Genomic DNA, 25,414 nt, shown 5'->3' with positions numbered 1-25,414 from the left:
ATACAGCATACCTTTCGAAAACTCTTTTAGTCTCTACCCCAACTATGGTTCATTTCTAAAAAAAAAAATTAGATCCAAATCCTAAAGGTTTTACTCAGAATTTAGTCAGCTTTCCTTCAGGCAAACTCCTCACAGTCAATAGGAATTTGTCTCAGTAAGCATTGAGCGAAAACAGGATAAGGCTCTCAGGGTATGGTCCATAATTTTTCAAAGCAGCCTTCATTTGTCTTTCCTATATTAAAGTTATCCATGCCATAGATTTTTTTTTTAAGCAAACTTCTGAATGAAACTAATGGGAGTTCTTTTTAAAAATTAGTGGCATGAGATGGCTTTCTAATTACCAAGAGGCAAGTCTTCCTGCAGCACGACAGTTTGCAAACTGGTTGTTTGTATCGTTTATCATGTGATCTGTCACTTAATTTTCCATGCTTATAAATGTGCTATTTATATCAGAGTGGTCTGTAGGCCTACGGTCAGCCTCAGTGTCTTCCTATTCAGTGTCTTGGTGATGCAGCAAACTGGAAATAATTATATCAGAAATAGAAACAAAAATAGCAGGGTTAGTAACGGTCTCTTTCTAATAAAGCATATATAGCAATGTCAGATAAAGCTGTGTGTTAAATGTGAAATAATTTGGTTCAAGACTAAACTTTATTTCCTCCTTATGACCCTAGAAGGACTAGCAGCTGCCCAAATCAAGGATCCTTGATTGTACTGGACACAACTGAATTGCACAATCAGTTAATTAAAAAAAATATATATATACCTATGATGCACATGCTAAAAATAGCATGTACAAAACAGGTAATTATACTGGCATCTGCAACAAAATCATAGGAAATTATGCATGCAGAATTACCTGCTTAGTGCAAACAACTGCATGTTTCACGTATACAAATTAGCACCCATTTCTAAAAATATAGCCCTCTGTGTGGAAGCTTAAGAGGCATTAATTTAATTTAAGCCTCTTTGTGCTGTCATGGGTTAACATTCTCTGACTCTGTTCCCAATTGTTCAGACTTTGTTGTCCTAGGGGAGTTTTGGGTCTCTAATAGATGATCTCCTATGGGTCAAATATCTAAAAACTTGCCAAAAGGAGGACCTGCTTCCACCTCTATCCCTGCAAAATATGGTCAAGGAACAATATTCTTGCATGGTTGATATTGTTTCTTTGGAAAGAATGGTAAATATTTACGCCTCGATTATCTACTCTGTCCGAATTTCTCTGATTCAGGGCTGCCTGATCCTGGCACAAGTTAGGGATGGATTTTAGGTGCCTGGAGGATTGCTCTGTCATGTCCCTCCCCATGCCCTGCCCTGACAAGCCTGTCTTTCTTATACGCTGGGCTAGAGGGGTGGTGTAAGGCCACTTTGCACTGCTTATTGGGGAATCCAGCCCATAACTTGAAGGACAAACCTGAGTCTTTACTCTAAATCATCTGGATTCTTATCTTCGATGGATATTCCTACTGCTGCCTCACAATCTGTTTGAACCCTGAAGAATCTGTCATGTTGTTGCATGATGCTTCAGGGACAAGGCATAGAACAACTTTGCTGACCTTTTACTCTTTTCCGTGTCTAATTTTTTTTAGGATTCCTACCTACTCTCTTTGGCTTGATCATTTACTCTACCCGAGAGTGGTGTTTTGGGTTTTTTTGTGTGTTAAACAGATGAATTCCCAGATTCCATTAATGTATAATCAATCAACTGGGAGCAAAGCATTATTAGTAGATACCTCATTATCTATTGTGTCCCTGCTAAGGAAACATCTGTGTCTTTTGTTTTTCTTGATCATTATGAGGATTCTATTTACTGTTATTTCATTTTTTTCTGGTTAATTTTCATTGTATGTGCACAAATAATCCAATAATCAATATATGAAAAAAAACCCATTTGAAATAATCTTATTACTGTTAAGCAATCAAATAAAAAAGCAACATATAAACAAATATAAAGGTTTGACTAAGCAACAAAAGCATAGAAACTGAGTTAAGACTATTCTCTGATTATGTTAGGCTTACCTAGACATTATCACAGTAGGTGAACTTTCCATTCATATATACTGTAGTTCTTTAAAGTGCAATGTGTTGCATCACAGATGAAAGATAAAACTCAAACCATTAATATTATTTTACTGTCATTTTTGTATTTAATTTTCTTGCCTTCCCACCTCCAATACTGCACTAAAACAAGCAAGCCACCAAAAAACTTCAGATGTGCCATTTCATAAAAACTGGGGAAAGAGGGAGGTAATAGCAAGACCTGGTTTCCTGTGGTATTGTTGGGTTTCTGAACAGTTTCGCCTTAGGCACTCTTTTCAACTGCAAAAGTAAATATTGCTTAGATACCATGGAGCTATAGAAAAACCTCAGACTGACAGAAAGGTAGATATCACCCCTCGTGAAATAAATAGATTCAAGAAGCCTGGGATCAGGCATCTCTCACTGGAAAACAGTTCTAGGGACAAATGCTGAAAGTGGAGTGATTATCACATAGCTGTAAACAAGCTGAAGTTGGTTTTCAAAGTTACTGCAAAAGAAAATCTGGAAAATTCAATTTGTTATATCATTTGATATTTAAGGTCTTCCAGCTCCACCTTAAATTAGCAGTATGCTTTTGAAAGATGTCTTTCTGGGAAGCAAGAACAAGTCCAAACCTGAGGCAGGAGGCAATGCCTGTCTATCTATCCTCCTGTCCATCCCTTGCTGCAGATGATTCCACTGCTCACAAGGAGAGACTGAAAAACTTAAGTGTCATTTTTTCAAAGTTCAAGAGTTTAAGAGGCGATATGATAACTCTAAATGAAGGGCATAAAGGACAGTGAAAAAAATTATTTCCACTGGACACTAGTGTGAAAACAACTAGTAGGATCATATTAAAAAAAAAAAGATAAATTTAACTTCAGTATTAGGAAAACTATTTTAACAGTCAGGTCAACCAGATAAAGGACCTGTTTGTCTTGTGATGTTCAGTAATTACAGCATGATCACTAAGTATCTTTAAGGGAATGCTAGATTACAGAGAAAAAGTAGTATAGATTCCTTCTTGTTTGGTGGGTTAAGATAGATGATTCAAGTAGGTATGTGCCATCCCTATATTTAATTCTATAATTTATTGGAATCTTAAGGTTAATAGGGCTAAAATTAGTCAATGTTCCTATTTTAAGATTTTTATAGTACCTTAACAAGTCCAAGTTAGTATTTTAAACACTTTTAACAAAACAGAAACAATGGTTCTTCATGGCAAGAATTTACAAATGGGAACCCTGTCCAGATGCATCAGAATAATTTAGATTGAAAGGACAGTGTCCTTTCAATGTTAGCTTTGTTCAAGTTGCACAATTTCCTTCTGTGTGGCATGATGGTTATAAGGCACACAGAAGTTGCCATTCTATAGTTCTTTAAAACCAAGATCTAAAGGCATTTGATGAAGAGAGCAATCATGCAATAACACTCCTCCCCTTTCCAAACTCTAAGAATAAATGTCTTCAAAATGTGTTCAAAATGACATAGATTTTAATAGAGGTAATATATAATGTAAACTCTAAGAAACACCACACACATTAAACATTACCTTCCAATGAATCTAGCATAACACTGAAATCCTCCATCCCAGCACACATATATATATTCCTTCATTGGAAGGAAATGTCTAATATGTGTGATATTTCTTAAAGAGTTTACATTATATGACTGATAAATTTCACTTCTGTACATTAAAAAAAATATAGGAACAAGTGTTGAGAAATCATGCTAATGGGAGAAGTATAAGAGCCAAAGTAAAATAAACCCAACATTTTGTGGTGCTGCTTTTTAGTAAGCTGGCCTAATTTTCTCTCCAACACTGTTACATTTTCTTTCTCCTGTGAGTGCCAACAGATAACCAAATATAAAAGAAGCAAGGTATCATTTGCTGAGCATTATATTACTTTTTTCCAAGATATCAGTTATATTTGAAAGTAGCATATAGATAATTATGAAAACAATTGATTTTCTAACATATCACATGGCCATGGCAATTGAGAGATGTGCAAATAATTCATTTTTTGATTACTGGCTATATAAAAAAAATTGAAATAAATCATTTGAGGTCAACCAAAAGTTTTGTTCTAACTGAAATAAAACATGTCATGATGTTTGAGTATTTTATGTTAATTTTTATGTATTAAAACACAAATTGTCGACATCACTTGTCAAAATACAGAAATAAATATCCTAAAATCAAACTCTAATAAGTTCTCAAGCAGCATTTTTCTGACTTTGCCTGTCAATTTTGATCAGCGGAAATATTTTCTCATTGGTTTGTACGTGTAGGGTGAAATGGAAGTTTACCAACATTTACTGATAAAAATCTAATCCTTCCAAGCCTAATTCTATATTTGACTTAACTAGAAGGGAATATTTCACACAATAATTGTATAACAAAGTTCTGTATTATAGTATCAATAATTTTAAAACAAGATGCAAGTTGCCTCAATGTTCCTAAACAGACCTTTCTTGGAGCAAGGTTAATGCGGATACTTTCATAAATATATCAATAGAAAACATTTCATCTTCACCAGGTCATCAAATTGTCGTCAGGTTTTGGAACTTTCACTTTAACACACTAAGAGTGAAATCATGCCCTACTGAAGTCAATGGGAGTTTTGCCATTATCTTCAGTGGGGCCAGGATTTCATTGTAGGAAATCAATGTGTTCAGTACATGATATCATGTCCTAGAACATCACATTACACAAAGTTCTATATGGTACCACTTATATTTTCTTATTTTACAGATGCAGGGTGGACTTTGCCGTAGGGACTATATTGATCTAATAGCAGTATAAAAAGGTGAAGAATGAGTCACAACTGTTGCAGTTATGATTCTTTATTGCTATCACCAGGAAAACCTCATATATAGCAGTTACTGATATTCCAGATATGTAAGTATTATACCCACAATGCTCCTAAATGCATCATCTCATGGAAATGAAATCCTGATGTTACTCCTGTGTTCAAGACTTCTGCAAGGTTCAATGCACTCACTGCTAAACAACAACTCTTCAACTAATTTTTAAAAATAGTAATAATAGATCTAGTATAGGGTGACCAGATGTCCCAATTTTATAGGGACAGTTCCGATTTTTGGGTCTTATATAGGCTCCTATTACCCCCTCCCCCATCCCAATTTTGCTGTCTGGTCACTCTAATCTAGTAGTAAAAATGAGAGACTGGAAGAAATGATTTCATTAAAAGTCTCTGTCAAGATTGACAATAGACAATATTTTGTTATCGAAGGATCAGATTCACTCCTATGCAGAGGGCTAACACAAGGTACATAGAAAACGCAAGTCCTATCTTGAGTGCTTACATGGGATTTATGTAGCACATTGGTCTTGTGCTGATCCTGCACATGGAGGGAAATTTCATCCCAAAAGCATAAGACACAATGTAAATTACACACATCTTATTCATCATGGCAATGATCTGCATAAAAAAAATACTTTTTATTCACAAAATATTGCACATGACTTGATTCTGGCTAAACACAGTGTTCCATTCAAAGCATATTCCAGCATAGATCAAGGGTTCAATCTTTCATTCCATTTTATTCTCCACCCCATTTGACTTCAAGATAAGGCAACAAGACCTAGATTCTCAAAAGTATTTAGGTGCCTGTCTCCCATGGTGCACATTCATATTTAGTTCCAGCATGAAGTAAACCTATGAGCAAGTTTAGGATGAAACATACATTAATCTTTTACATCAGCATGATTCCTAAAGGGCATTAAGCCTATTACCATTCCCACCTAAATTTCTGTCAGATATAGGGTTGCCAATTCTGGTTGGACATATTCCTGGAGGTTTCATCACATGAGAATCTTTAATTAAAGATTAATCTTTAATTCCTGGAGACTCCAGGACAATCCTGGAGGATTGGCAACCCTAGTCAGATATGAAATAGGCATCAGTAGCAAGGAGGGGCCTGAGCTTTATGTATATATTCCCCCAGGAAAGATGATCACAAGATGTATTGGATCCATCTAGACAGGGCACCTGAAACAATTAAAATGCTTAACTTTAATTGCCTTTATCAATCTGCATTTTAATTATTCCTAAAATACCCTGGAAAATAAGTCTCAAAGAACAGCTCCTTTCTTTGCTCTGGCTGACCCAACAGAGACAGATGAGAGGCTTTGGCATACTTCTGCCTCACATGGAAATCTCTTTTGAACCATGCCCAATGTCAGACAGGATAATATACACTACACTAAATCACATCACAGCCTTTCAACTGTGCACCATGCCAGGCTGCAATGAACAGTGAAGAGGAGTTGAAGCTCTCTACATTATTTAGTCAGCTGTCTCCAGTATTTTCAGTACCGATGATGTGCAATGAATACTGCCAGCTCTAGGCTACTACTTATGAGGTTGAATACAGCTTTCTCCTCCCCCAACCTGTTGTGATTCATCTGTTCCTTTATATCAGTATTTTACGAGAGAAGTGGTCATAATAAACCTTGTACTTCAGAGAAGTGAGTTGACTTAAGCAACTTTGTTTAGTGGCTGAATTGCATTAATGAAAGGAAAACATGTGAGTATCATCATCATGTAGGTACACATTAGAATAGATATAGCAGTTTGTGCCAGGCTAAAAAGTAGAACAGAAAAAACAACAACACTGCAGTGTGTTGGAACAGTGCATTAAATAAGGGTCTGATTGGGTTTACAAGGCTTTTGTGTCTCTTGAAAGGGGCCCAGAGCCACGATATGCCCTCCAGACCCATAAATGACCCGAATTGGAAACCCAACCACGTACGGACAGTGGCAAAAGCTTTGGGTTTGGCCAGTTTTTCAGAGGCCCAGCTGGGAGTGCCTCTGAGTGGGGGAAGCCCTAGAATGCCTACCTGCACCTGATGTGTAGGTGAGTCTAGTCAGACTTACTGGGCTCCTTTTTGGGTTCTGGGGAACAGAAAGGTGTTTCCTGAGCAGGATCCAGTGAAGGGAGTTCTGGAGATGTGAGGGGATTTTTAATTTACATGTTTCTAGACTATTAAACTGGATTAAACAAATGCAGCCAGAGTCTCTTCTAGTTGTGTTTTGGTTGTTCCAGGAAACACAAACTAGCCACAATTTTGCACTCCAGTAGGACTCACTTAACTCTTCATACTTCTGAGTTCCATGTATTTTGCTATGTGTTGGTCTTTCAGAGGAGACCTAATAAGCCAAGTTGCTCTTTTGTTCTGCTTGAACATTAAAGATACTTAGGCACTTTAATAAAAGCAGGGGTTTGCCTGAGGCCCATTGCTGAATGTTTTCCTTCTGCCCCCCACTGCTGTTTGCTTGGCTGTTGTCCTCCCACAACAGAAGTGGCTGCATTTCATCAGAGAAGTGATTCTTACATGTACAGTTTATTGTTTCTGAAGCACTCTGGGATGGTTCATGATAGCAGGCACTGACTAGCTAACAAAATCCCTTTCAGATACCTAAACATTATGGCAGTCGTACTGAATACATGTCATCACTATATTATGATCCACCTTATATATATATATAGCTCAGTTGGAACACATACAAATTGTGTGTTATTCCTTATGAATACTAGCCACAAAGCATATTACTACTACATTAACTTGAATTCCTTGAGGGTCTCACCTCCCTAAGTGTAGAGTTGAAACAATAGTTAAGACACTATTATAACACTTAGATTTGGTAGATTACATTCAACCATTTCCTCTCTTCCAAAGGAAACATTTGTTTAAGCAGTGAGAGAGCATTAATGTAATCATTTTTTAAATGCAGGATTTAATTAACAACAGAGCCTGAAGACTGCACACCATTATCACAGTATGCATGATTCTATAAATAGTCACACTTTAAAGTTGTTTCAGTCAGTGTGTGTGCATGTATGCAGGGAATGGGAATGGGAGTGTATGTTTGATTACAAAGTCAAAAGTTTATGTGGATTCACTTGGTGGAAAGCCAGAATTTAACTGCTATTTTAACCACTTCAACAATTCAGGGCTCATACAGATTTTACGATCCTGGGTCCAATTCCAACAAAACACTTAAGCATGTCCTTAACTTTAAGCAGGTGAATAGTCTCATTGAAGTCAAGTGCCTATAAACAAAAATGCTTTAGTTCCTATATTTGGAAAGGATAATATGAGGAGCAGGACAAGAGGAAGCATGGAGGAACCTGATCTTGCATTAACGACATTGCAGCCACCAAGTTACTCCTGCTTAGTAGCAGGAATATGAAGGGCTAAAGATATCAATAACATAAGTAGGATTGGATTTAAGCCTATGTCTCCTTAGAGAATATGTCATCTCCTACCATGTCCTGAAAGTAAGGGAGCATGAATGAAAGGGGCTTGCTACTGCTTAATGCAGATGACTATGCCTAGAACTTAGCCTTGCTTATGCCTCCCAGTAGCCTCTCTTTACACTTACGCTGTAGTACAACAACCTTTTTATGCTGTAGTACAACCACCTTTTTCTTCCTTCCATGCACTGCTGAAAAACTTTCAAAATCAAGGTCATAAAGCGATCTCCAATGACAGCATTAAATGGAATTTTGCAACAGAGACATTAAAAAATGCAGATTCAATATGCATAGTGCTCTTAAACTCAGCTTAATGAGAAGCACAACACACCTCATCACCACAACTTTTTAATGCGCAGTTACTTTTATTGCGAGAAAAAATGTAATTAGGCCACAAAATTGACCTACCTTCAGAGTTATTTCTTATTGTAAGGCTGCGTTTCAGGATCCTCTCTGATCTATTTCTTCTTAAAATATACCAATGCAGTGGGAAATAAAAATAGAGCCTGGTTCTATGAAGTATGGAATGCATTGGGCCCAGCTCTCATCATGATGCACGTCTGGGACCTTACTGTGCAGCCAAACAATCTCCTATCATAGCAGCCAGACAAAGTTTTGCTTATGTCAGAATGCCAGGGCCGCCCGGGGGGGGGGGGGGTAAGTGGGGCAATTTGCCCCAGGCCCCGCAGGGGTCCCATGAGCCCTGGCTGAGAATCCCTTTCCTCACCCGGCGGCGGTCCGGGTCTTCGGCGGCATTTCGGCGGCGGGGGGCCCTTCAGTTGCTCTGGGTCTTTGGCGGCGGGGGGCCCTTCAGTGCTGCCAAAGACACGGAGCGACTGAAGTGCCCTCCACCGCCGAAATGCTGCCACCACCGACTCGGAGCGCCGCCTAATGAGTACAAGCTCCCCCGCTTTGACTCAGGCCCCCTGAATCCTCTGGGCGGCCCTGCAGAATGCACAAGAAGCGGAGAATCTGTTTTATTGTGCAAAATTTCCTCTCTTTATACTGAGCAACTGTTTATTAGAAGACACTCCAGGCAGATCCTAAAGCTCCAAACCTACAACAAGGGACAGCCTCCAGTTTTGACCTTGTCAGTGGTCATTCAAGGATGGTTATCTTTTCTATAAAATGCTTACATTTGCAGAGAGAGAGATTGCACCTCCCTGCTATATTATTTGTATATTAAAATTCTTAAATAAGACGTTTTAAAGCAAATGTTTTCCTAATATAAAAAAACAATGAACAGGAAAATTTGAATGACGGGAGAGAGGGGAGACAAGACGGAACCCCGAGGAAGCCCATGCAAAAGGGCCCATCATGCAGATAAGTAATTGTCCAATTCTACTCTCTGGGATCTCTCAGAAAGGAAAGAATGGAGCCATACTGATTGAAACTCAAGCAAAGAGGACTATGCCTTATCCTTTACTTTCAGATCGGTTCTGCACCCATGGAAACAGCTCAAAAGAAATGTTAGTGATCATATCCTCAAAGAAACATGAGAGCGCCTCACAGCATTGCCCAGTATGTACGTATATTGTGTGTGTATAAAACCAGTGCATTTGTTGCCCGCAGCGATTAGGCATTCAGAACACAAACAAACAGCTTGATAATACTGATGTTAATGTGCCGAGCCCATAAAATATTGCTACCATGAGTGATGTGTAGTTTCTGAGTGATTCAGATCAGACAACTAGCGCATAACAAGGAGAAGATACTTTATGACTTGTAGAAGTACACAGCTTTGCAGAAAGCAGCCAGAGTTCGAGTGTTTCTTGGATTCTACACTCTGGCTGGGTAAAAGGAGAAAAGGAAAAAAGAGGAGAATTGAGTTCAGGATGTAATTTGAACCTTCTAAATACATTTGTATTCTGAAGGACAAAGTTGCTTTAACCTACTTATAGAGATTCAGTCCAAAAGAAAAATTTGTAGCGGCAGTCACTGCAATTTTTGTTCTACTGGAAGTTGTTTTGTTTTCTCTTATTATTATTGTGCCTTATTTTAAGTGGTATTTGAACAAAATTACAAAGGTTAATAAAATCAGGAACAGAATGAAACTTTACTTAAAGTATAATTTACTTTTGAAAAAAGTTTTCATGAGCACAATATTGGAGTTTTATACTTATTATTCCTAAAAAACAGTATGTCCCAACTTCAGTTTAGACTTGGAAGCAGATGCTTGCCTGTAGTACCTAGTGTGATTAGGACAGCCTCAAATGTTTTATTAAATATGCTAATACTGCAGCTGTCACCTAGGAAATCCTGGGAAATGGTCAAATCAAGCAATGAACTGTGAATCACAGACAGGAGGGGAATGGCTATATTTGAGAAGACCAGGCTTGAGAACCTCAGACTAAAAATGGCTTGCTTGTTATGACTCCAGGCAAACTAATATTTCCCAATCACATCCATGCCTTGCTTTCCTTATAAATGAAGGATTATGACAGATGAATGTGATTCCATTTTATTCTGTTTAGGTTCTTATCTTTGTGGTAGCTGAATGAGATTCTTGTTGCTTGTTGGCTGAATTCAGAAACAATTTCTGGAGTTTTTGAGACTATGTGTGTGTGTGGGAAGACTTGACATATGAGTATTGGAAGGGTATAAATACCAAGGAGGGCGATGGAAACTGTTTAGGACAGAAAAATGGAGTAATGGGATAGAATTTAGCAGAGGAAAGTAATGTTAAATGTGCAAAGTATGAGCTCTATTAAAACTGAGGAACAGGTTACACAAGGGATGTGGTGAAAGCACAATACCAGAGACATTTAAAACTACACTGGCCAAAGCATCTGAAAATATAGTTTGAGGGGGCTAATGGTGGGATCTTGCAGGACAAGGTCCTTACTTTAGCACACAAACCTGCACTTGCTGAGGGATGGAGTAGATGGTCTGATTGGTCTTTTCCATATGTAATTTCTAGAACTTTGCTAACACATGTTTCTTTGAGCTTTTAAATGTGGCACAGGGAATTTCACCAGCCTTTAAAAAAGGGCATCATAGTCATAAATAATAATGAGGTGGGATTTTCAAAAGTGCTCTACGCTGGATTGAATTTGCTCCCATTGAGCTCCAATGGAAGTTTTAACATGGCTTTGAGGGAGCAGAGATAGGCCAACTCTGAGTGCTTTTGAAAATACCTGCCTGATCTACTTTCTATAGCACCTATATTCCTAGGGCGTCTCATTATGAAACACAACCAAAAGATAAATTAAACAAATAATTCTAGCCAATTTAAAATCTTGCATATGCACATTATTTTGAACATATGGTAGAATTATCACAATTTAAAGATTAACCCCCACACTCACACACAACCCCCCCTTCCCCCCAAATCACTGAATATCATTTATTTAAACTGGTGCAGAGGGACACTTTTCGGTACTAGGACATGACCACAACAAATTAAGTCTGAATTTAAATGATCATGATAGAAATTGTTCAACATTTATAATGAAAATAGACTAATAAAAACGTAACTCATTCTTTGATCCCTCGTTCCCCATTAGAACATTTTTAAATATAAAAAGAAGTTCTTGATAATTATATTTACTATTAAAGCATATTTTACTTTTGTGTTTAAAGTCTACAGTGTATTTTATTTATACATATGCTCTCATTTTATAAATCTGTTACTGATGTGAATTTTACACACACACATATACGTACACCAGCCTGAATAAGAACCCCGGATCTGAACCACCTTAAAGCAGTATGAGGGTACTGTAGAGGAAAACCATGAATTAGCCCTTTAAGTTTTAGAATGAGAGGGTGTTTTTATTGCTAGTCATTACGTCTTCAGACTTTGCCAATATGATTTCATATACATTAGTCACCATTAGAGGAAAAGAACACATTATATTAAAAATATATGCACTTAATCATTAGACACACTTGGGATCCCAATTCAGCCAAAAACATGCTTACAATATCTACACCATGATCTAAATACTGGTCTTGCCTTGCCTCAAGTTAGCGAAAGAAAAGGGGGAAGACACACTAAAACCACTGCAAAAGCAGCAGTGCATGAATACAGGTGGACAGATGGAATTCCTGTACAGAGTACAGGAAGAAGCAGATACACTTGGCCAATGTGAACAATTAGGGACTATGATTATTCAAAGGGCAGGGCTGTGCCAAAAGCTAGTGTTAGTAGACAGTATACCACCATTTATAGTATGCATAAGCCGGCTCTGATTGCAGTGAGCATATATTTCATGGTACCCACTGAGCCGGTCCCTTGTTTGACATCCTGACCTGCAATGCTAAGATGTTGCTGATGCCAGACTTCCAGTATAGTGTGTGCGCCTACATGCAGCTGCTCATGCTGTATAGCTAGGATTTATCCCAGTGGTAGACCTGCCAATACAATTCTTCAGGGTTTCTACAGTCTTGCATCGGTTTTCCCCATCTAGGAGCCAGACAGCTTTTGCATTGAATATCTTAATATCTTTAATCAGTGCTAGCAACTGTGACTTGAGGAAGTATTTGGTACTGTGTTATGTTGCTAATAGTTTCCCAGCCTCCATATTAGCACCAAAAAATAGCCATGCACATTAAGAATTATTTTGTTTCATTAATGTTTCCTAGCAAATGACTCACCCTCCTTCTTCTGAATATTTGTGACCAAATGCAAGGATGTCAGACGCCCGGCCGCTGCCATCACATACCACAACAGGAACAGGTGGAGTGTCTCGTAGGTACTCCAAGACAATAGAGATAACATTGGGCCCTCCTTCCACAATAAGTGCCACCACTGGAACCCCTTGCCCAATTCCTGGAGTAAAAGAAAGAAAAGGGGAAAAAAAGAAAAGAAAAAACCCCAAAAAACAAAAACAAACAAAACCGCAAAGCCAGCAAACCAAATAAAAACACAAGAAAGAAAAAACAAACTGAAATTACTGCATACTAACTATATATTGGCCTCTTACAAGAAATGGTGTTAAGAGATTCATAGGTTCATAGATTTTAAGGCAGGAAGGACCACTGCGATCATCTAATCTGACCTGCTGTGCAACATGTGCCATAGGACTTCCTGGAGTTAATTCCAGTTTGAACTTGAACAGATCTTTTTGAAAAACATCTACTCTTTGTTTAAAAATTCCCACTGACGGAGAATCTACCACAAGTTCTTCCAATGATTAAATGTTCAAATTTTCAGCAGTCCCATTGACTTTCAACAGGGTGTAAGCTTCCAAGACTCTGATCCTCAAGGATATCCATTGAAATCAATATGTGTTAGGCACTAAATAATCCATGAGTATCTGGACCTAAAATCTGTTGAAAGGGGACTTAGGCTTCCCAAGGCCTGTCACTTTTGAAAATGGGACTTAAGACTCAGGCACTCGGCCTCTTTTGAAAATTTTACCCCCAGTCAACTAATTTGGATCAGGATAAAATACTTAGAATTATTTTATTTCCATTAATCATCAGGTGGCCAGGCTATATTTTGGGTCAGCTGTTTAAAAAAAAAAAAAAAAAAAAAAAAAGTACCTTATTTCTAGTCAGAATTTGTCTAGTTTCAGCTTCCAGCTTAAAGGATCTTCTGATACCTTTGTCTGCTAGACTGATGAACCCTCTTTTATCAAATTTCTGTTTCCCATGTAGGTACTTACAGACATGATCAAGTCACCCCATAACCTTCTCTTTGCTAAACTAAGCAGATTGAGCAACTTGAGTCTCTCACTACCAGGCATGCTTTCCAGTCCTTTAATCATTCTCATGGTTCTTCTTTGAACCCTCTGAGATTTTTCAATGTCCTTGAAGTGTGAACACCAGAACTGGAAACAATACTCCAGTAGCAGTCAACCAAATACAGAAGTAATATGACCTCATTCTCAACATCTGTAATGCAAATAGACAGGATTCCTCTGCAAAAGAGGAAACACTTATATTCATTCAGGAGACTGATGTGGTTTGACCAGACTCACCTGAGTGAAAAAAGAGTTGTGTGTGTTATATCATTAACAAAAGGTTCTTTATATGTACAACTTGTACTGCTTGTCCTTCTTAACCAGTGGAGGCTGGTGATATCTGAAATGGGGTATATAATAGAGGATTGAAAATTTCCTGTCAAAACTGCTTTTTGATGAAAAACCAGGGAGATTTTTTGCGTGAAAAGTGTTCACTTTCTGTGGAAAATTTAGGTTTTTAATCAAAAAACTAAATGCCCACAAACTGAAATATTTCGATCAGGAAATACTTCCACAAGGCATCAGGAGAGTTGTAGTTCAGTTGACTCATCACCCCATTTCATTCTAGTGGCCAGGATCCCTTACCAGAATACCTTTCCTATGATGCACCAACACCAGGAACTCCCATGATGGCCAGGGAATACCATGATGCCGCCCACCTCCTAGAGTAGAGACCATGGTGCATCATGGGGGATGTAGTCTGACCAGGGAACCCAGCCATTTTACATGCATAAATGGGCAGACTAAAACTTGATTTGACTTTACCTTTATCTATTTCAGCATACACAAATGCTGTCCTACCGTCTCTGAGGACAGTCTGCAGTGTGTACTTAACTAAAACCATAATCTGCTGTCAATCCATGCACCTTATTATTACTATCATTTAAAGGAGATGTTATGTTTATTGTGCTTTATAACTATTTAAGTAGATATAATATAGTTATAAATAAAAACTTGCTTTAAATTACGGTATTATTACTGTTTTGTTTATATTACAGTAGCACCCAAAACACAGTAGGTCCTGTGCATGCCATATAGGCAGATCCAGTCCCTCCCTTGAAACACTTACAGTCTAAAATGACAAACAGGCTAAAAGATGAAGTGTGAGTGAAAAGGTATAATATACAAGCAAAGTGATTAACAGTATGATTAGCACACAGCTAAATAGCTCCATATCTGCTTTGTATACTATAAACCATCCCCAACTGCTTTTCTACCCTAATCATTATTAGTTGGTTAATTTCTCATAAGTATTGCTATAGAAGTGAGTCTACAGAAGGGATTTGAATGACAGAGGATGATTAAGAACCTTGCATAAAAAAAAAAAGACATAAGTATGATGGACCAAATTATGCTTAGTGTACTTCAGTGGCTTTAAGCCAGGAATGAATATATTTTTGACAGTCTTTCACATGATTGGAAAAATACAATTAGTTTTATCATGCATACTATTAAACCACTTAAAAGTTAGTTTAAAAATTAAGAATAAAAACACATTTTTAATATAATCAGCTAAAATAAGAAATGTTTTCTTGCTGAAGAATTGGTGGAACCCTGATACATTTAATATTACACATCTGACATCAGAAGACTGGCTGACTTCTAAGTGTTCCTAATTCTTTATTGCTACTAGATGACAACAGGCATATTATTTACAAGTGATTTCTAATTCAAGAAAATTGTTTGTGTACTACAGCAATTGACTGCCAACAGAACAGCACCAATAAGGAGAGAGACTGCACAGTATATTTCCCACTGAACAGCATCCCCACTTAATCACTGGACAGCTTCACAGGTGCTATTAGAGAACCTCGTTGTTAAAATTCTTTCACCAAATTAAAAGGAAGGTTGTTAATGCTACTATTTTTGGACTCAACTTCTAGTCTTCTGATTAGTATAGCAATGGCAAGCTCTCTGAAGGTGGAAAGGATCCGTGTTTTCTTCTGCTTATTTACATTATTTTCTTCTTATAGTACAGTATATGGCTGATGTTTTATGTATTCCTTCCTCTACAATTACTTTCTCAAGAAATGAATTCCTTGATTCTTGAACAAGGATCCACGTCAGCTGCCTTTTCCTCATTCCTCCTTGCACCAACATTCCTTTTCTGCAGCATAGAACTCTCCAGCTGGAAAATGACCTTCCAGTCATGGAGAAAAGGTACAGTAGATATCTAAAGACCTCTCACTTACTAATGTTGAGTAGTACCTTAAAGGATGGATAATTCCAGAGAAATCAGAGTTACTACAACTATGTACACTGCAAAGAAACAACATTTGTGGCTCAGACAGTTGCATACAAATGGAAACATATAATTCTGAACAGCACAGTATGCATGAGGAGAATATTTAGCTGATCTCTTTCACTGAATGGGGTCAATATAATGCCATTTTAAGGAGTGCATAATGTGAATGAGGAGACATTTCTTATAGTGGCTGTGTAACAATACTCAAACATATGCCAGTCTTTTGAATCAAATGTTTATTGTACTGTATCCAATTAGAATGCAGTAACACTGGAACAACACTGCTTTCACTCTGTGGTTGAATCTCACAAGAGGAAAACTTATTTTCTCAAATGTGAAAGAAAGCAAAGTTCACAATTTGGTTAGGAGGAACACTAGAGAAATTTATCAGACAATAAAGACTTCAAACAGATTTGTGCACCTTCCTTCACCCTGCTGGAAGAATTGATCAGTTCTGGAGGGATATTCTGGATATCGATCAATCTGCTAATTTTAACCTTTTGAATGATGATTATTTATTACAGCTGAGCAAATAATTTTCAGCAAATAGTTTATCTGAAGAACTTAATCTCTTTTTGGCTCATGAGTTTGTTATTCAAAATGTTATTCAACAAATGTGTATTTCTTTAAATCTCTATTGACTGATATACAACAGTTTTCTGCAAGTGTCCAAGCTGAGTTTCACTGCAATTAGTCAGATGGCATTGTTTATTTTCCCCTGATTGTGAAAACACTTCCAGCATGAATACAATTAAACAACTTTAGCTATACACAAGCCTATTTTCTGTGGGCTTTATTATGGATATTCTGTAAATTCTGCTTTTGCTTTATCAAACAGATGAATTACTTTTCTTGGTAGTTTTCTTCATTCTCCATAAACTACAAATAGTTTGGAAAGTGATATAGACTTCTTGAGTTCTGGGGAGCAATATATTTGGCACTTGCTGCAGGGAAAAATTAATGTAAACTTTTTGGGGAGAATCTCAGACTTGGATGCAACATTTTAAAACCAATTTATTCTAAAAAACCCAGATTGACATTTCTTCAGATCCAATAGCATAGAGAGGATTACTGAGCTGAATTAGATTTCTGAGCTCCTTTTCTCTGAAACCTGGCTCTATGGGTTTCTCATTATTATTAATAATTATTTGCATTAGAGTGCCACCCATAATGTGGTAGGGACTTTCCATATATACAGAAAGTCAGTTCCTGCCTGGAACATCTTACAACCTAAGAAATTCAGTAGACAAGACTGTATTATCAGTGGAAAGTAGTGAATTCTTATTTCCCCCATGAAGTCCCCTACAGTTATTTGTGATACTGTACTTCATTTCACTTGTTCATTAACATAACAACTTAGCTGCCCATATGAAGGAGATTTTCCTTTCAAGTACAGGTAGACAAGACACAGGCTGATTTCATTTGATTTATATAATCCAAGGAAACCTTGGATTCATTTTAGCCTCTAAATATTTGGGAATTGGTAACAAATATAAAGGCTATAGTGAAAAATTTCATAATGTATGAGGGAGTTTGTTTAGGAACAATAATCTCCTAAAGAGATCAATGTACCATTTCATAAACACCTTGTATACCAGAGATTGCTAGCTAGCCTTTACACTGTTGTCATTCTTTCCATATCAACAATGCATTTCAAGGTCAAGATTCTAAGACCCAGGCAAGTTGGGAAATATCAGAACATGATCTTGACAAGTTGTGTTAACTTTAGAATGTTTTAAATATGACTTTGCAGGGACACATTGTATTCAGCATTGTGTCAGCTGGTTGTGGGTTTATTGAAACATTGAACTATTTAACACAATCCTCAAACTACAAAAAAGCCCTTTGTGGGTGGGCACCCCATTACTTGATCCTCCAATACTGGCACAGAACTTTTAGAGGAAGTGCTAGAGATCATGATGTAAAGAGATCCTTTCACTTCCAAAGATCAGTAATTTTTTTTTGGTATTCGTAAATTATTTTGGCTGCAGTAAACCAGGTATTTTTCCTTCAATTATTTCCTATGTCATGAATATCCTATCCTCCCTTGGTTTCAAATAGAGTTGATAAATGCATTTTGAATTTTCAGCAAAATATTTTTTTTTAATTCATTTCGGTGCTTTGCAGCCACCTCATAGAGCTGGTTGAAACTTTTTTGATGATTCAAAATTTCAACAAAATATTTTTTCACCATTTTCCAACAAGCTCTTATTTCAACAAATTCTTCTCTTCTTGTGTGCCTCTGAATTCTTAAAGAGTTACTTTCTCATCTAGCAATATCTGCATAGCCTAAATAGTCAATATTTTGAACAATCATTGAGTTCATCACAATGGGGATTACTGGCAGGTCTAATTATGCTTCCAATTCAGTCAAAAAACTTATAGAATGTTAGGAACCATTAGGAAAGGGATTGATAATGAGATAGAAAGTATAATCATGCAACTATATACAGGCAGATCAATTCTACACCCACACCTTGAATACTGCATGCAGTTCTGGTTGCCCCATCTTAAAAATTGATACATTAGAATCTGAAAAAATACAGAGAAGGGCAAAAAAATAATTAGGGGAATGGAACAGCTTCCATATGAAGAGAGATTAAATAGACTTGGACTGTTAAGCTTGGAAAAGAGACGACTGAGGGGAGATATAATAGATGTCTATAAAATCATGAATGGTGTGGAGAAAAAGTGTTATTTACCCCGTCACATAACACAAGAACCAGGGGTCACCCAATGAAATTAATAGGCAGCAGATTTAGAACAAATATAATGAAGTACTTCTTCACACAACATATAGTCAAACTGCAGAACTCGTTGCCAGGGGATATTGTGAAAGTCAGAACTATAACTGGATTCAAAAAAGAATTAGATAAGTTCATGGAGAAGTCTATCAATGGCTATTAGCCAAGATGATCAGGGATGCAACCTAGGATTGCCAACTTTCTGATTGCAGAAAACTGAATACCCCTGCCTTGCCCCTTCCCTGAGGCTCCACCTCTGCCCCACCCCTTCTCCGAGTCCCTGCCCCTGCTCATTCCATCCCCCCTCCCTCTGTTGCGCACTCTCGCTCACTCACTCATTTCCACTGGGCCGCAGCAGGGGGGTTGGGGTGCGGGAGGGGGTAAAGGCTCTGGCTGAGGATGTGAGCTCTGGGGTGGGGTTGGGGATGAGGGGTTTAGGGTGCAGGAGGGGACTCTGGGCTGGGGCTGAGGGGTTCAGAGTACAGAAGGAGGCTCAGGGCTGGGGCAGAGGGTTGGGGTGTGGGAGGGGGTGCAGGCTCTGGGGGGAAGTTTGGGTGCAGGAGGGGGCTCAGGGCTGGGGCAAGGGGTTGGGGTGCAGGAGGGGGTGAGGGGTACAGGCTCTGGGCAGTGCTTACGTCATGTGGCTCCCGGAAGCAGCCGGCATGTCCTGCTGACTCCTAGGCACAGGGGTGGCCGGGGTCTCCACGCGCTGCCTCCGTCTGCAGGTTCCGCCCCGCAGCTCCCATTGGCCATAGTTTCTGCACCACGGAGCCAGAGGAACATGCCAGCTGCTTCTGGGAGCCACACAGAGCCAGCTGCTGCAGCCAACTGGACTTTTAGTGGCCTGGTCAGCACTGAAAACTGGACGCCTGGCAACCCTAATGCAACCCCATGCTCTGGGTGTCCCTAAACCTCTTAGTGCTAGAACCTGGGACTGGATGACAGGAGGTGGATCACTCAATAATTGCCCTGTTCTTTTTGCTCCCTCTGAAGCATCTGACATTGGCCACTGTCAGATGACAGGATACTGGGCCAGACTGGTCTGATCTGAACTGGCCATTCTTATATTCACCCACAAAAGGCAGGAGAAAGGAGGTGGTATTTAATGTTTAATTAAAAAAGGGGTAAATAGTGAGGTGGCAAAATTTGCAGATGATACAAAACTACTTAAGATAGTTAAGTCCCAGGCAGACTGTGAAGAACTACAAAAGGATCTCTCAAAACTGGGTGAATGGGCAACAAAATGGCAGATGAAATTCAATGTTGATAAATGCAAAGTAATGCATATTGGAAAACATAATCCCAACTATACATATACAATGAGGGGGCCTAAATTAGCTGTTACTACTCAAGAAAGAGATCTTGGAGTCATTGTGGATAGTTCTCTGAAAACATCCACTCAATGTGCAGCAGCAGTCAAAAAAGTGAACAGAATGTTGGGAATCAATAAGAAAGGGATAGATAATAAGACAGAAAATATCATATTGCCTCTATATAAATCCATAATACGACCACATCTTGAATACTGCATGCAGATGTGGTCGCACCATCTCAAAAAAGATATATTGGAATTGGAAAAGGTTCAGAAAAGGGCAACAAAAATGATTGGAGGTATGGAACGGCTTCCATATGAGGAGAGATTAATAAAAGCGGGATTTTTCCGCTTGGAAAAGAGACGACTGGGGGGGGGGGAATATTATAGAGGTCTATAAAATCATGACTGGTGTGGAGAAAGTAAATAAGAAAGTGTTATTTACTCCTTCTCATAACACAAGAACTAGGGGTCACCAAATTAAATTAATAGGCAGCAGGTTTAAAACAAACAAAAGGAAGTATTTTTTCACACAATGCAGTCAACCTGTGGAACTCCTTGCCAGAGGATGTTGTGAAGGCCAAGACTATAACAGGATTAAAAAAAAAATCTAGATAAATTCATGGAGGATAGGTCCATCAATGGCTATTAGCCAGGATGGGCAGGGATGGTGTCCCTCACCTCTGTTTGTCAGAAGCTGGGAATGGGTGACAAGGGGTGGATCACTTGATGATTACCTGTTCTGTTCATTTCCTCTGGGGCACCTGGCATTGGCCACTGTTGGAAGACAGGATACTGGGCTAGATGGACCTTTGGTCTGACCCAGTATGGATGTTCTTCTGTTCTTAAAGTCCCCAAATAAGTTTCCTTAATATTATTGAAAAATCCTGGTAAGTTCTTCCTTTAATAAAGGAACATTTCACTATTAGATGGAGCAACCTTAAATATTCTCTGTAAAAGTAGCACAGGAAGGTAGGAAATTCTGGAATAAATTAGTTCATTAAACAGAGAACCTCACTGTATAAAACTTTATGTAATATGAAAATATTTCAGTTAAACCAATCTTTGATTTTAAGAAAACTCACCCTACACATGTTCTTTAAAGGATATTAAGGGGTACCTTTTCAGTTGGGTCTCTCTACCCAGTCTCTCCTTGTGTATGCACAAAATGGTGCGCACACATACTTTTGCCTGCACTGTCCAGGTATGAACAGTTGTATGCACACTAACACTTAAATTAACCCTTTAACAGTCTAACACTTGGGACCATGTAAAATCTACCTGCAAAATCCAATTGGCCCTAATGATTTTTGCAAGTAGAAATGCCACTACTAATATGTTCCCAGGTATTAGACTTTTTAAAGAGCATGCGCAAGTGGAGTTTAGGCCTGTACATCTGGCACTAAATATCTAATCCACTTGCTTTAGGAATTTTTGAATAGTCTTTCTTTGCTTTCATTATGCAACATTAAAGTTACCTACAGGTACCACGACCACCGGTTCCTCCCCAGCACTACACATAAATCTATCTAGATGTCTCAAGAGATCCGCAACCATCGCACCAGGCAGGCAAGTCACCATGAGGCTCTCCCGGTCATCGCATACCCAGATATCTATGTTTCTAATGATCGAATCGCCCATCACTAATACCTGTCTCTTCCTAATAACTGGAGTTCCCTCCCCCAGCGAGGTATTCTCAGTGCGAGAGGATACCACATCATCATTTAGAATGAGGGTCCCAACTATGAGATTGTTTCCCTCTGCTCCAGTTGGATGTTCTCCTTCCCTGAAACCTTCATCCTCCTCAACAGCACAGAGGCTGTCAGACGGGGGGTGGGACCGTTCTACTATGCTCCGAAAGTCTCATCTATGTACCTCTTTGTCTCCCTTAGCTTCTCCAGCTCAGCCACCCTGGTCTCCAAAGCCCATACACAGTCTCTGAGGGCTAGGAGCTCCTTGCACCGAATGCCACTTGCCCATAGGGCAGGTAATCATACATGCTGCATTGGGTGCAATAAACTGAGTAGCCCCCACTCTGTTGCAGGACTTCTGCCTGCATTCTCTTTCTATTCCTGCAGCTCATTCCTTTGTTGTTTTGTTTTTATCAGGGGGTGTTTTTTGGCTTAACATTAAAGAAGTTTAAGGAATGTTAAGTGTATGTAGCCCCCCTCACTCTCACCCTGTAAACTCCCTCGCAAAACTCCTATTAGCTAGGTCGCTGATTTCACTTAATTGCCTCTCTCTTAATCTATGCAGAAGTTGCCTTTGCACATACTGTTCCAGAACTTTGATACCCATAGCTCAGGGAGAACGTACACTCCTGTGCCATCAGAGAGTCACTTCAGACCAAGCTCAGTACTGCTGCTTCCTGCCGTCTTAACATACACAAATTCTCAGGTATGCAGCACGTACCTATGTTGCTCTGTAGAGCAAGCTAATTGCAATGTTGTCTGCAGCTTAGTCTGCAGTTGTCCACAGGTTTGTATAGTCCCAAGGCAACACGCAGAGTGGGAGAACAAGCAGAACTGAGTTTGCTTTTAACATATTATACTATTTTTTCCTCATAAAACAGAGTACTATCCTCTGAAAGTGGTGGTTCTACATAACTACATGAGTCATCAATAAACCACTGTTATAAATGTTTACTGAGGCTCAGAAGGGGAAATGCCATAAATACAGCAATATAACGTAGTAAACAATTTGATGCTAGATTAGGTGACATTTAGGAGGAGAAATTTATTTTAACCTCCCACTCCATAAATAGACAAACAGGGTTCATGCAGTTACTACAACTAAATTACAAATGCATCTTTGGATAGCCACATTTGATTTGGTGGGCTCTGGAGAATAAGTATTAGGTTTTTAGGTTGGTTGTTTTAGGTTAATTTTTTGTAAGTTTGTAATATATTTAAAAGTACCCAGATTATAAAACAGGTACATATTTTCTTTAAAAGTGAAATAAATAAATATAATATAATAAAAATGTGCATGGTAGTTGCAATTTGTGCGCACAAATGCCAGAACAACTTCTCTTTTAAAAACATATCTGGATCTTTATCTTTGCTGTGATTTTGTGTGTGTCAGAGCAACAAATCTATTTCTGCATTCATATAGCCATTATGTTTGTCAGTTATAAAGCTTTTATCCAACACAGGAGGTTACAATTCAGGACCTTTTACTCCAGAGGCCCCTTCCCATTTGCACTAAAGGAGAATCCCCCTTAGCTGTCATTAGGAAAGATCAATCAAGGTTAATCAAAAAGTTCACCCATTTTTCAAAGCTTTTGACAATTATGGACTAGCTTTTGATCAAACCTGGTCTGAGCTCAGACATATCTGGGTCACACTAGGATTTTGGGATTTTTCTAGCCTGAAACTCAATGTAGAACTTCGGGGCTATGGGACCCATGGGAACCAAAACTGAAATAATAATCCCTGTGAATTGTAACAGCAGATATTTGTACAGCTCTAGTTAGCAGATATAGTAAAGTTTTCCTTGTGTAGGCCAACCACTAGGCCTGAATTACTTTATTAGTGGGGATTGGATGCAACCACTATAAAAGCACTGGAGCTAATGTAACCCACACACCTCCTGGGTGTGGTATTCTATTCCATCTAGTGGCACTGAGACCATGGGGTGGGAGAAAGAGAGAGGTTTGATCTCACCCGCTGACAACCGGGGTCTGTCAGGGTTACACTAGTATAATATTCAGCGGCATGCTTCAATAGCAAACGCTGACACAAACAAACTGCATAAATGTGTTTTGTGACTTCCAAAACCAATTCTTTTGTTCTGGGCATTTGTGTTCTTTAATTTTGTGCTGTACTCATATACCACAGTGAGAGGTACTTTAACAGAAACAATAAACAGGTAAATATGTTGTATGCCTTGGGGCAGCATTTTTATCATATGAAACAAAAGTCCACACCTAACATGAAATCAAAAAGCCTGAGACAGGAATTTTCACGTTCTGAACTCCTTTGCCCTGCAGCAACACATTATGAACTCCTTTCCCTCTTTCTCTAGAGAGAGAATATGGCAAAAAGATATTCTCACAGTACCCTTAAATAGAGCAACAGATTTAAAGTGGTCTAAGAGACAGAAACCAGTCCACAGAAAAAGCAAATGCATCCACACTCATCCTGCTGGGCCTAAGTGCTGGTTGATCCACTTACCACCAGATATTCCTGTACCACCTCAAAGAGGCTGCAGTGGTAAAGGAGAAAACCCTGAAATGGCTCAGGTCCTTCCTTAAATCTAAAAGGTTATTATAGGGAACCATTTTTCCATCTTTGGAGCCCTCCAGAAACCCTCAAGTCTCAATCCTCTGCCTGATACTGTACTATACAGCGTCTATATGAAGCTATTTTAGACCACATGGATTGTTGTGCCAGTAGTATACAGATAACTCACACCTTTATGTCAACGTTAAACAGCATTTCCCAAGCTTTCTGAATGCTCAGTTCAGATTATTACATAGATGCAGAGCAACTGCCTAGAGCTGAATCCAGGAAAGTCAGCGGTAACGCTAGTAGGAAGAAGGAACCAAGTTGTTGAACATGTCCCTCCATAACATCTTCCATACTGAGGGTATTTGCCTTCAGATTGTCAAGTTGGTCTGTAACCTTAAGTTCCTTTAGGACACTTCACTGCTACTGGAAGTCCAAATACCTATGGCAACAAAGAAAGTCCACTTTCATCTATGACTAGTAGGGAGACTGTATCCCCTCCTATGAGACACAGATCTGCCACAATGATCACCCATCCATGACCTCCAGGCTTGAATACTACAGCTCATTGTGTCTAGGAACGAAGTCTCACATCCTGAAAAACACACAAAACATAGCAGTCAATCTGCTTAGCAACAAAGAACACTGTGAGTGCTCCAGCCCAGTGCTCTGCTTTCTGCACAGGCTGTCCAATGAATATGGAGCCCAGTTTCAAGGTCTCCCTCAATATTTAAAGCCCTCCATGGGATAGGCTCTAGTAGCCCGAGAGATTGCCTCTCCTTCTGCTACCATCACCTTCCATCAGAACAATTAAATTATTGACCATCAGGGGAAGATTTGTGAGCTCAAGAGACAGAATTTTGACAGGAGCTTGACAAAGACTATAC

At 38.8% G+C, this 25,414-nt stretch overlaps 1 protein-coding gene across 5 annotated transcripts in view; it reads right to left on the bottom strand.

The window, feature by feature from the left end:
• TRPM3 (transient receptor potential cation channel subfamily M member 3) overlaps positions 1-25,414 on the bottom strand; it is a 595,793-nt gene that overhangs the window by 108,250 nt on the left and 462,129 nt on the right. For all 5 annotated transcript variants that reach the window (XM_024211010.2, XM_024211011.2, XM_024211012.2 and 2 more), the window contains exon 7: positions 12,907-13,081. In XM_024211010.2, coding sequence (XP_024066778.2) covers positions 12,907-13,081 — 175 coding nt within the window. The remainder of the gene's footprint in view (positions 1-12,906; positions 13,082-25,414) is intronic.

The sequence above is a fragment of the Terrapene carolina genome, unplaced genomic scaffold, assembly GCF_002925995.2.
Source record: "Terrapene carolina triunguis isolate 2854851 unplaced genomic scaffold, T_m_triunguis-2.0 Scaffold113, whole genome shotgun sequence".
Lineage (NCBI taxonomy): Eukaryota > Metazoa > Chordata > Testudines > Emydidae > Terrapene > Terrapene triunguis.
This window is presented reverse-complemented; position numbering and strand designations above follow the sequence as displayed.